Source organism: Cheilinus undulatus, linkage group 11 (assembly GCF_018320785.1).
Source record: "Cheilinus undulatus linkage group 11, ASM1832078v1, whole genome shotgun sequence".
Taxonomy (NCBI): Eukaryota; Metazoa; Chordata; class Actinopteri; order Labriformes; family Labridae; genus Cheilinus; species Cheilinus undulatus.
The window spans coordinates 49,542,848-49,555,351 of NC_054875.1; the positions used below are offsets into that span (position 1 = coordinate 49,542,848).

Sequence of the window (12,504 nt, forward strand, 5' to 3'; positions counted from 1 at the left end):
AAGTCGTAGGCACCTTATTTAATAACTAAAAACGTAAAGGCTAACTCCTGCATGGTGCCAAATCTTACAAATATGTGACAACATTCTTAGGGGGCGCTGCCATTAGGTTTATCTACTAATCAGTAAACCAACATTTTTGTTTCATGGATGAGTTTCACACACCGAAGGAAAAAAGGGGCATGGGTCCAGATCTGAGCACATTTGGGCCCAAAGTCTGGTTCCACATTAATGTAAACCTACCGCTCTCAAACACCGGGCCGGGGCCGGCTTGGAGAGGTGGTGAAAGGAGCGATTCAAGCAGACCCCAGCATGCATGAGCATGCATGCCACCGTGCTCATTTACAGCAGTGGTTCTCAACCTTGGTGCAGGAGAGACACTGAGAGGGGGTCTCCAGATGCCTAAAAAAAAAGAATAAAAACAGGGAATATTTTTTGAATTACAGTGTTGCCACTTTACACCAATTTAGCCAAACTTTAACCCTTTTTCGACACTTTTTAACACCAAATTTTCCCATTTTGGCTGTTTGCCACTTAAAACCCATTTTTGTCAATGTCAAACCCTTTCCATCACTTTTTCTGCCTGATTTTGTCACTTCTGAACCAATTCTTGCCACTTTCTGCTTCTTGTTGCCTCATCATTGCCACTATTAACCACTTTTTGCCCATTTAAACCACAATTATCCCATTTTTGCCATTTTATATCAACTTTTCATCCCAGGCCACCTAATTGATCTCAATTATTTGCACTTAAGAGCCATTTCAGCCACTTTTTAATCCACTTCTACCACTTTTTGTACCCATTCTTGCCAGTTGAATCCATTTTTGGTTATTTTTTGGCCACTTTTATCTAATTTTTGTTACTTTAGCCCATTTACAGTGCTTAACATATTTATTAGACCACCACCCGAAGTAAGGTTTCTGCCACAGCTGCCCTAAATTAACAGCATTGGTAATTACCAAAATCATTTTTAATGTTTCTGCAATGGTTAATACACCAATATGTAGAAGCTCTTTAACCCAAATGATATTTTTAATGCTAAAATAGAATTATTATTGTTATCCATGAATTTTTTAAATTTACTGATTTACAAAAAACTGAAAAATAGTAAAGCACATTAATATTTCTTGATTAATATGTCAAATTATAGTTATTTACTGTCATTCCTGAACAGAAAAATGAGTTTTAGTGGTTGAATGTTATGCTTGATTAATTTCTGACTTCTCAGAGAAGCCCACTGTGCAGAGGGGGTCCCCGGTCTCTGGCACCTTTATTTTGGGGGTCCCGGGCTGAATAGGTTAAGAACCACTGCTTTACGGGACTGAGAGTTGTGTCAGCTGTAATGCCACACTTTTCTAAATGCTCGGTGGAAATCATCAGAATCCAGTTCATAAATGGTCTGTCGTGTCTCACCTTATAGATGGACATGTCCACGAGTTATAGTCGGAGAGTAGAGGTGCAAAGGTGATAAATCTCTCCTGTCCGCTCTGAAACCATCACAGAAGGCCCGTTTCATCCTCTAAACTGGACAGTAGATGTGTAAAAATGAAGAGGATCATTGCTGATCTCATTAAAACGGTTAAAATACATCCATGCTGCAGGATGAACTCCTTTGCCTGCATGAATTTAATCATCCCTCAGCTCAAGACCTGAGTGGTTGCAAAGGTTGCTTCCTCTTCTTTCTTCTTCTTGGTGGATTTGCAGACCAGCTCCATGAGTCCATACAGGTCTGGGCTCTGGCTTAGGATAATGCTGGTAATGTGAAAGCCAGCCAGTGAGGAAGAGTGCAGGTGGGCAATCGAGACAGGAAGTGGTACGAAACATACCTGATGTGAAAGCAGGTCTAAAGTCTCCCTGAGTACTCTGGGTGCAGCTCACATCTGCTCAGGCCCACTTATGCTGCACCGTTTTTAAAGCTCCCTCAGTGTGTGAAATTCATGCATGAACCGACAAAGTAAATTCAGGTTATCAAATTCAGAACTACAATGTTAACTCGTGGTAAAACGTGAAATCCTTTTAGCTAAATCTTAAAAACTGATTTAAATTGTAAAAGCAGCCAGCTGAAAACATTTGTGTTGTCTTAGTGTCACCTGCTGAGGTCACAGCGACTCCTGCACGTTCTCCGCGGCGCTTTCTCATGTCCTCGCTGCGGGACGCTGACGTGACTCAGGACGACCTCGGGGCGACGATGATGAAGCCTGTTGTCTTGGTAACGGCGCCTGAGGGTCTCCATGTGCAGTCAGAGATGATGCACGGAGAGGCTGCTGTATGTGGGACACTGAGGGTCTCTGTTCGGAGTTTGATGACACAGAGGAGCAAAAATGAGCGTGTCCTTCCAAACAGCTGATTGGGATTCATTTGGAATGTTTATCTGGGAGAGGAGGATCATGGGGCCGGGTTTTCATCGTCCAGGTCTTTATGATGTGAAAATCTCTCAAAAATACTTAGGGCACTGATCATCAACTGGCGGCCCGAGGGCCAAATCAGCCCCCCCAAAGCTTTCTGTCCGGCCCTCAGAAGATCATTAAATTCAGAAAAGGAGGAAAAATAGATGTTCTGGTTTTAGGAGTGTCTTTTGGCTTCAAATGTCTGCAGCTGTTAAATCCATCCAGAAAAAATGACTAATGAAATAGTTTTAGAATGATCTGATTTTGACCTGTTTTCACAGAAATTCACTCGTAATTATTCATAATTAGTAAATATATTTTTAAAAATGGGTTAAGACTGGCAGAAATGTTGAGGAAAATGGCCTGAGTAAGTGATGAAAAGGGGTGAGAGAGTGGCAAAATGGGTTGTGGAGAGACACAAAGGGGCAAAAATGTGCAGGAAAAGAGGTTAAAATGTGGCAAAAAATTGGTAAAGGAAGAAAAAAGGGGCAAAAATGATAAACATTGACTTATTAGTGGCAAAAATGTTGCAAAAAAGTGATGAAAAAGGGTTCAAAAGTGGCAAAATGGATACTAGAGTGGCACAAAGGGGCAAAATGTGCAGGAAAATTGGTTTAAGAGGGGGTTAGAGAAAAGAAAAATTGTTTTAAAGAGGCAAAAATGTATCAAAAATTAGTTAAAAGTGGCAAAAATATTGCAAAAACAGCCCGGCAAAGTAGTGAAAAGTGGTTAAAGAGTGGGACACGGGAACAGGAATTGGAAGGAAAGTTGCAAAAATGGGTTAAAGGGTGTCAAAATGGGCAAAAGTGGCAAAAATTGTTTTAAAAGTGGCAAAAATGATCAAAAATATGTTGGGGGGGGGAGCAGGTGGCCCAGTGGTTAAAGGCGCTCCCCATGTACGCGGGTGGCCTGGGCTCGAATCCGGCCTGAGGCCCTTCACCGCACGTCTCTCCCCCACCCCTGACCCTGTTTCCAACTCTATCCACTGTCCTCCTCTATCTAATAAAGGCACAAAAATAAATCTTTAAAAAATAAAAAATAAAAATAAGTTGAGGGGCAGAAAATGTTGCAGAAATGTCCAAATGAAGTAATGAAAGGGTTAAAAGTGTCAAAAATGAATGAATATTAGTGCTGACTCACAGTTGGGGAGGGCCCATTATTTGGGATTTTCAGGGGTCCGGACAATTCTGTGGGCCGGTCTGTCTCTTTGTGTCCTGCTGCATTATAGATAACAGGGATAGATCTCACTGTAATACCTAAAAATATCCTGGGGTTTGAAATGAAATACAAATACTAATACAATCATATTTTAATCAGATTGAAATAGTTATTAAATTTTTGTTTATTTGAAAGTCCGGCCCCCAGAGTCTCTGTGGAGACTAAATCTGGCCCTTGTGCAGATGTGGTTGATGACTACTGCCTTAAAGGTTTTTCTAAACTGTGTAGTAGGTCTTAATAAAAAAAATAATAATTCAGTGTTTAAATCAGTGTTGAAATCTTCAGAATAAATGTCAGTTAGCTCACTAAACGAGCTGACAGAAGATATAGCTCTCCACACGGAGACAAAAACGATATTTTGCCGTTTCGTGTTGAAAAGTATTCCGTATCACAGGATCGTTTCAGGAAATATCCGCGTTAGCATGGAACAACTGAAACTGACTGAAAACGCTGTAGTGCACATGCCAAGCCTGTATGTGGCGCTGTACTGCTGCCACAGAAATGCACCAAAAGAGAGAAGCTCACCTCCAGTATGTCTTCCACACTGCGTTCTGCGTTCAGCAGTAGCGTGCAGTATAACTGCCAGTGGGACGTTATTGTGTAGTATGCTTGGCCCGGTTTAGCTGGTTTCCAGTATACAGATGTACGTCATACCCTGGTCAATATTAAACGACGCTACAGTGTTTTCCATTTACGTACAGAAAAAATCTGGCAAGTGTTTTTTTTTTTTCTTTTTTTCGGGATTTTTTATAGCCATTGTTTTTAGCTTAGCATGTACAGTGCAGTGAAAGGACACACTTGACAACACCTTTCCGGCCGTTACGAGCCGTAACGCAGAACAAAAACAACAGTGACCTTATTGCAGCTTATTTCCCTATAGCATGTTAGACAGGTGGAGATAAAAGGTAATGGCACCTTTTGTAACAGTCAGCCGCTCCGGTGAAAGTTTTGCCGCTCTCTGCCATTACAAACTCTGACCCATGCGCTTTGCATTGTGGGTAACAGTAGGCGAAGCAGACTGGTCTGATGCATTCTGTGAAATTTTCCCGAATCAGCACGTCATCCGGGTATTTTTGGCATACTGCAACTTTTACATTTGTTCACATACTGCATACTGCATTTTGGGCAAATCAGTACGCACCGCTAGTATAGTAGGAATATTTAAAAACGGCCACACTTTCTTCCAGTTGCCCCTCTGGTTGTTCTCCACGTTGGATTTAAGAACATCTGGTGTGTGCTTTTCACGGTGGTGGTAAAGGAGCGTCAGATTTTGCCGTAAAAGCCCGAACAAGCTCAGTAGGTTCTGCAGCACCAACATAACCCTGTAGTCTGCCATTGTTGTTTTGGCCGGACCCGCGCAGGCGTCTTAGGAGAGCTACACAATATGTGAAGTAATCATTTCAAGAAAGATGCTGTTGGTCGTCCACACGGAGACGAAACGGTAGTTGTTACGGATTTGTGCACCCTGGGACTCACAATGCCGTTTCTGTGTGGATGAAATGCTGATACAACAAAAAGCTTTTGCGTAGACTCCTGAATTCGTCTCCGTGTAGACGGGGCCTACATCTTTATGTGTTACTGTCACTGCAAACATGTAAAGTCTGTTTAAAAAGTTTAAACCTGCAAAGTTAATGAAAAATAAGGTTGGTGTGACCATTCAGGAGGTGGTTGCTGAATCTCATTATAGCGCGTCTGTGGCTGTTTGGACCAGTTAAAGGGGAAATCATAAATATGCAGAAATCACTTTTCAGGCTTTTCTAACAAAAATATGGGACCCTGTCCACAATCCTCCCAAGTACTGAAACAAGCCGTTCTCAGATTTTCCCCCTCATGATGTCATGTAGGGAGTTAGCCCCGCCCCCAGGTTTGGTTGGCACCTCCACACTTGGAAGTAAGTTCCGCCCCCCTCTCCTGATCCTCCTCTCAGCTGGCAGATGAGGATAAGGAAAGCCACATCCATTAAGCCACACCCATTTCCTGAGGGGGCGGAGTCAGACAGCTCTACATTTAAAGCCACAGACACAGAAACAGCTATTCTGAGCAGGGCTGAAACAGAGGGGTTTTAGACATGCAGAAATCAATACTGGAGTGTTTTTACAGCAACAAACTTCACAGGCATGTTTGAGAGCGATATAAACTTATCTGAAAGGGTAAAATATGTCCCCTTTAAGTTTTTATTAAATATTTATCTGATGAGGAAATTATAATATTAGAATGAAAAACTAAAAAAGACAACTTTGTATTTTCAGCAGTTCTGTAATGACCATCTATGAACAGTCAGCTGAGGGTCCCCAGTTAACATGGTCACAGATTAAACCAAAACACGAGTGGTGTTATATCCATGCACAGAGAATGTCGTAGAAACCGAGTGTGTTCAGACGATCAGTCATCAGTCTGATCTGATGTTAATATTGATTGGTGATTATTCATGATCATGTTTTGGCACTTCCTCTCTCTGAATTAACATCGTAGAAACTCCCTCCATGCTTATAGTTTACATCCCTCACATCAGGTAGCTGTGTACAGCCTGAGCGCTCTAGTGAAGCCTGAGCTCTCTAGTGTGCCCCCTAGTGGTTTCTGTGAAATCGTGAGGTCACAGTGGAACAGGAAGTAAATTTGCAGCCTTAAAGTTTCTTCTTCTTCTGTTTCTGTTGATGCAGGTTGTTCAGTGTCGTCTTGGAAACGATGACTCATAAATCTGGCGAGCAGGCGACCACTCATCACGTCCCGGGGAAACCTGGAGGTCTGGACGTCAAAGCTCTGAGAGCCTTCAGAGTCCTGAGGCCCCTCAGACTGGTCTCTGGAGTCCCTAGTGAGTTTACTGGTCCTTGTTTTTGAATGTTAGTGACGCCTGGTTTCTACTCATGGATGTAGCTGGTGTTTGTAGAGGGGAGGCCTTTTACTGTCACAAGTTTATTTATTTATTAACAGAAACCTGAAGCAACTTCCTGTTTCCACAGGCAGAGACTGATATTATTGGTTTTTTCCCACCTAGTTCTTTAGAATATGTGCTAGGAGAATAATCAGGACTAAAGCAGGCCCAGAATGAGGAAATGAAGATATTGGTCGGTCAGGAACGTCCCATGTTTTTTGGAAAGATGTCATTATAAAGTCGTATGGCGGTCTGCCTGTACTCTAGCTTCCTATAGAAGCGAGGCGTTAATGGTTGTCTGTGTGTGTGTGTGTGTGTGTGTGTGTGTGTCAGGTTTACAGATTGTGTTGAACTCCATCATGAAGGCCATGGTTCCTCTGCTCCACATCGCTCTGCTCGTCCTCTTCGTCATCATCATCTACGCCATCATTGGGCTGGAGCTCTTCATCGGACGCATGCACCGCACCTGCTACTACTCTGGAACAGGTACGAACAAGACCTACAGTAAAACCCTGCTTCCAAAAAAGCTGGGTCGCTGCTTAAAATGTAAATAAAACCAGAAGTCAGTGACTGTCAAATCTAATAAACTCATATTTGGTTCACAACAGAACAGAAACAACCGATCAGATGTTTAACTGAGACATTTTAACATTTGAGAAAAATATTATCTCATTCTGAATTAAAAGGCAGCTACACATCTCAAAAAAGTAGGGACAGGGAAACAAAAAGTAAGAGATACTAATGAGAAAGAGCTGGAGGAGCATCTTCATGAGACAGAGTCTCACAGAAGTAAAGATGGGTCTGAAAGTTGTGGAAAATGTCCCTCCATTCTCAGACTTTGAATCTCCTCCATCTACAGACCATAATATCATCAACAGATTCAGAGAATATGGAGAAATCTCTGAGAGCAAGGGTCAAGGCTGAAGGGGCCCTCAGGGGCCACTGCATTAAAAAAAGGCATGATTCTGTTGTGAAATCACTGCATAGGCTCAGGAACATTCCAGAAGTGGCTATTAAATCAAGAAAAAGGTGGAAAAAATGGTCAAAAAGCGGCAAACAGTGGGGGAAAAGTGGCAAAAGTGGGTGGGAGGTGACCAAATAATGAGTTAAAAGTGGCAAAGTCATTGCAAAAAGTGAGTGAAAAGTGACTAAATTGGGCCAAAAATTGTCACTTAATTACAAAGGGTGGCTTAAATGGGCAAGAAGTGACAAAATTGTGCAAAAAATTGCAAAAAGTAGGATTAAAGTGGCAAAAAGGGGAGAAAAGTGGCAAAAAATGTCCAAAGGTGGCAAAAACATGGAGAAAAATTAGAGAAAAAGGTGTGGAAAATGGACCAAAAGCATCAAAGAGTGGCAAAATGAGAATGGTGACATTTAGTTGAAAAAAAAAAGCTTGAATGGGTAAAAAGTGCCAAAAAAATTGCAAAAAGCTGGATAAAAGTGTCAAATATGGGTGGGAATGACCAAATAATAAGTTACAAGTGGCAGACATGTTGCAAAAAATGAGTGAAAAGTGACTAAATTGGGCAAAAAGTGCCATTTAATGGCAAAAGGCAGCTTAAATGGGCAAGAAGTGGCAAAAAGGAGCAGAAAATTGCAAAAAGTAGTCTAAAAGTGTCAAAAAGGGGAGAAAAGTGGCAAAAACATGGAAAAAAATAAGTGAAAAGTGACGAAAATGGGCAATTTATCTTTGGTACTTTCAAGAGAGTTTGGGAAATTATTTTTAAAGTTTTGGGAATTTGAATGATAATTTGGGTTGTTAATTTCTTTAGAGTTTTCCTGTATTTTTTTGGATATTTTCCACGGAACTTGAACGGAATTTATTTGTACATTTGCTTTGAAATTTTTAGTGGAATTTGCTTTTAATTTTAGGGAATTTTCCTGAAATTTTCAGGAATTTTCTTGGGAGGGAATTGGAAATGTTTAACTCTTGATAATTTTAGGAAAATTTTCAAAGTTCAGAAATTTGATTGGACATTTAAGTAGTGGACTTCCTTCTAAATTTCCGTGAAACTTCATGGAATTTTTAGGGACTTCAGATATTACAGATTTTTTTTTGGGGGGGGGGGGGGTCCTTGGAATTTATTTGTAAATTTGGGGGGAATTTGAATTTGGAATTAAAGTAGAATTTGCTTTGAAATTTTGAGAAAAATAAGTGAAATAAAATGGTGCAAGCCTGTTGTCTTATGCAGACAACGTATTTTGGTCAAAACTACTTCCTGTTTAAAGACAGGGCTTAGGTTTACTAATCAGGTCCTAGTCCCTAATGAGTGGGAGAAACAGAAAAATCTGTACCGACAAAAGCTCGGGTCTCTGGAGGTTAAGGGGGGTTTAGGCCAAGGCTGGGACAGCCAGTTTTTAGGTTTGGGGGCCAGGCAGGTTTGGAAGGCTTTATTTCCACCCCAAAAATAACAGAAGCTAACATTTAACAACAAACACTCAAAAAGGTTTAGAATAAAGACTGTCAATAATCTAAGCACGTTTGTTTTTATCTCTTTGTTTCCAGATAATTACGTGGAGGACGACCCCGTGCCGTGTGCGTTCGCCGGCCACGGTCGTCAGTGTGTCATTAACGGCTCGGAGTGTCGGGGGAGGTGGGACGGTCCAAACGGAGGAATCACGAACTTCGATAACTTCTTCTTCGCCATGCTGACGGTGTTTCAGTGCATCACCATGGAGGGCTGGACCGACGTCCTCTACTGGGTAAGAAAACCCTCTGAGGCCGACCAGACTCTAAACATATAAATGTGAGTTAACTTCCTCCTGTTTGTGTGCAGATGAACGACGCCATCGGCTTCGAGCTGCCCTGGGTTTACTTCGTCAGTTTGGTCATTTTTGGATCGTTCTTTGTTCTCAACCTGGTTTTGGGAGTCCTCAGCGGGTTTGTCTGCTCTCTACACTTAAACTCTCATTAAATCCACAGAATTTAGGGTTAAACATGTTCATAGTCTCTGTGATGTCAACAAGAGCTGAATAATAATGGTGCCTCAGAGCAGAGTAACTATAGTGACAACAGAATGATGCTGATCAGGATAAAGGAGGAGCTAGGGTGGAGGAGGGTTGTACGAGCAGCTTGCAAAGAGAGCAGGGCATAGCCAGGCTAGAGCAGTTTAAATCAGGCTGCATGAGAGTGATTAGCCAAGAGCATGCCTAGAACAAATCAGCTGTTGAGGGCTGATGAGATCAGCTGACCTCAGTTATGGCTATACCTGAGTTTGTGGCCTCCCTGAACATAAGCTGCGTGCTCTATTTGTAGTAGAGTTGTTCAGCTGTTCTGTTCTGTTCTGAGACAAAGAGGTTGATGTCATCTGCAAAGAAAATTGCCAAAAATCTGTTAGAAAGGGAAAGAAAAACTAAAATGCTGCTGTGAGTTTGAAGTGTTATCATGAGGTTTAAATGTTGTTTGGATGCTGTGTGAATGTTGCAGAGAGTTCAGCAAAGAGAGAGAGAAGGCGAAGGCTCGCGGAGACTTCCAGAAGCTGAGGGAGAAGCAGCAGATGGAGGAGGACCTGTGCGGGTACATGGACTGGATCACACAGGCCGAGGACATGGACGAGCTGGACGAGGACGGAAACCCACGTAAGATCCTGAGCTGTGATTTTAAATCAGAGCCACAAACGCTCGTCCATTTATCCTCTTTAAAAAGGCGTTCAGCAATAACGGCTTAATGTGAGTCAATTAATGGAGCTAATTAAATCCCATTAGTGAGTCTGGAGTAAACGAGGCAGAGAGTCAGCGTCTCTTACATCTTTACTAACCAGACTGAGGATTTAAACATCAGTGATGCACTTTAAACCATTTCTAGATTGAAAGCTACAAATGTGGAATTCTCCCTCTGAAATGTGTAAATTAATGATAAAACAGCCGTACGTGTGCTTGATTTATATTTATCACACGAGACAGAGAAACCCATAATAGTCATGTAGGCTCCAAGCACTTGGCCTTTATTTCTCTATGGCAGTGATACTGAGAGGTGGCTCTGGAGCCACACGTGGTTCTTTAGTGATTATCTGTGGCTTTTTATGTCTCAATTGTAAATATTATTCCCCCAGAAAATCTTGAAAAGGGAAACATTTTGCCCCTTTTTTTACCATTTTTTGCCACTTTTCACCCATTTAAACTACCTTTTGTCATTAAATACCACCTTTTTTCCTACTTTTTGCCACTTCTTTGTATGACTTTTCACCATTTTTTTGCCACTTTTTCAATTTTTTGCCCCCTTTCACCATTTTTTTTTGCCACTTTTCGTCCATTTAAGCTGCCTTTGCCACTAAATACTACTATTTTCCTATTTCCTTGCCCATTTTGCCACTTCTAGCCACTTCTTTCCATTTTGTCCTTTTCACCATATTTTGCCCATTTAAGCATCCTTCTGCCATTAAATACAATTTTTTCCCTTGTTTTTTGCCCATTTTTGCCAGTATTGACTGCTTTTTGCCCATTGTTCTCACTTTTCACTCTTTTTTTGCCATGTTTTTTCACTTTTAGACCTTTTTTTGCCACCTGTAAATTGTTTTTCTCTACCTTCACCCTTTTTTTGCTACTTCCTGACTCTTTCCACTTTTTCTCCCCATTTTCACTCATTTTCATCCATTTTTTGGTACATTTTGACCATTTATGCCATCGTTAACTTATTTTTATTGCTACTTTAAGCTGTTTTTGCCACTTTTCACCACTTAGATTTTGACTCTTGCAAAGGTATTTTTCAACAATTTGGCTCTTTGGTTGAGCAGGGTTGAGAAACACTGCAGTAAGGATAATTTAAAGTAAACAAGAGTCATCAAAAGCCACGTCCAGAACATCTGTCTAGACTGTCACTAGTTAATCCAACACCAGTTAAACCAGTACACCATGGCTTCTGTGTCTGTGTCACACTCCTGAAAGGCTCAGTTACTCACAGTCAGTGATGGTGTTAGTTCTCTGTGAAAGACTGCGTGGGCAAATAGTCCAACAGTTTATGAGCAACACTCCTCAACGTGTAAATCTACAGTCAATAATATCCAAAGAATCTGGAGAAATCTCTGCACCCAAAGGGGAAGGTCTGACAAACACTATGAATGTTGGTGACCTGTGACCCCTCAGGCGACGCTGCATTAAATACCGTCATCATTCTGTGGTGGATATTAAAATATGGGCCCAGGAATGCTTCAGAAACCACTGTCAGTTCATCAACAACATCCAGAAGCTCCGCCCACTTCTCTGGCTTGAGTTCATCTGGACCATCCAGATTGCGTTCTGTGATGATGTGGGTGTATAGCCCATAGCAGGGGTCACTAGCACATCTGTGAAGGCACCACTAATACTGAGAGGTTTTGGAGCAACATGTGCTTCCATCCAGACAAGCACCTTTGCCACTGAGACAATGCCAAGATACATTCTGAATGAGTTACAACAGCCTGGCTTCACAGTCAAAGAGGGCTGGGCATACACTGGCCTGCATGCAGTCTAGGGTGGCTTTCACACTAGGGGGCCGGTCCCGGTTCTGAGTGCACTTGAGCCCAAAGTCCGGTTTGTTTTGGTAGTGTGAATGCAAACGAACCGCGCCTGGGCACCGGACCCAGGCGCACTTGGGGAGGTGGTCTCAGGCGCGATTCAAATGGACTCTGAGACTGTTCGGATGAGATGTGAATGCAGCCGCGCTCAGATACAGGACAGAGTGCTGTATCAGCTTTAACACATCATCATAAAAGCTAAACTTCTTTCAACAGCGCGGCAGTTTGTTCATATTTTTCCTCAATAAAGGGCTGAAATCATCAGAATCCAGTCAAACGGTCTGTTGTGACTCACCTTACAGATGAACATGAGTTGGAGTCAGTGAGAGGAGGTGCAAAGGCAATAAAAGTCTCTTGTCACCTCGAAAACCGCTGTATCTGTGCAGTGTGAGCCCATTTAATCCTCTGAGCTGTAGTAGATGTGCAGATATGAAGAGCAAAGTTCCTGGCATCTTAAAAGTGATTTTAATCATCCATGGCTGCAGGATGGACTTTTTACGGGGTCAAAACAAAAATAATCTTTGCTCAGGTCATGAC

General features: G+C 41.9%; 1 protein-coding gene across 1 annotated transcript in view; it reads left to right on the plus strand.

Annotated features, from left to right (window-relative positions):
- The window catches only part of cacna1fb (calcium channel, voltage-dependent, L type, alpha 1F subunit), a 108,491-nt gene that overhangs the window by 59,369 nt on the left and 36,618 nt on the right, over window positions 1-12,504 (plus strand). Inside the window, 5 exon segments of the mRNA XM_041799068.1 lie at window positions 6,264-6,415; window positions 6,809-6,961; window positions 8,982-9,178; window positions 9,253-9,356; window positions 9,903-10,054. Coding sequence (XP_041655002.1) covers window positions 6,264-6,415; window positions 6,809-6,961; window positions 8,982-9,178; window positions 9,253-9,356; window positions 9,903-10,054 — 758 coding nt within the window.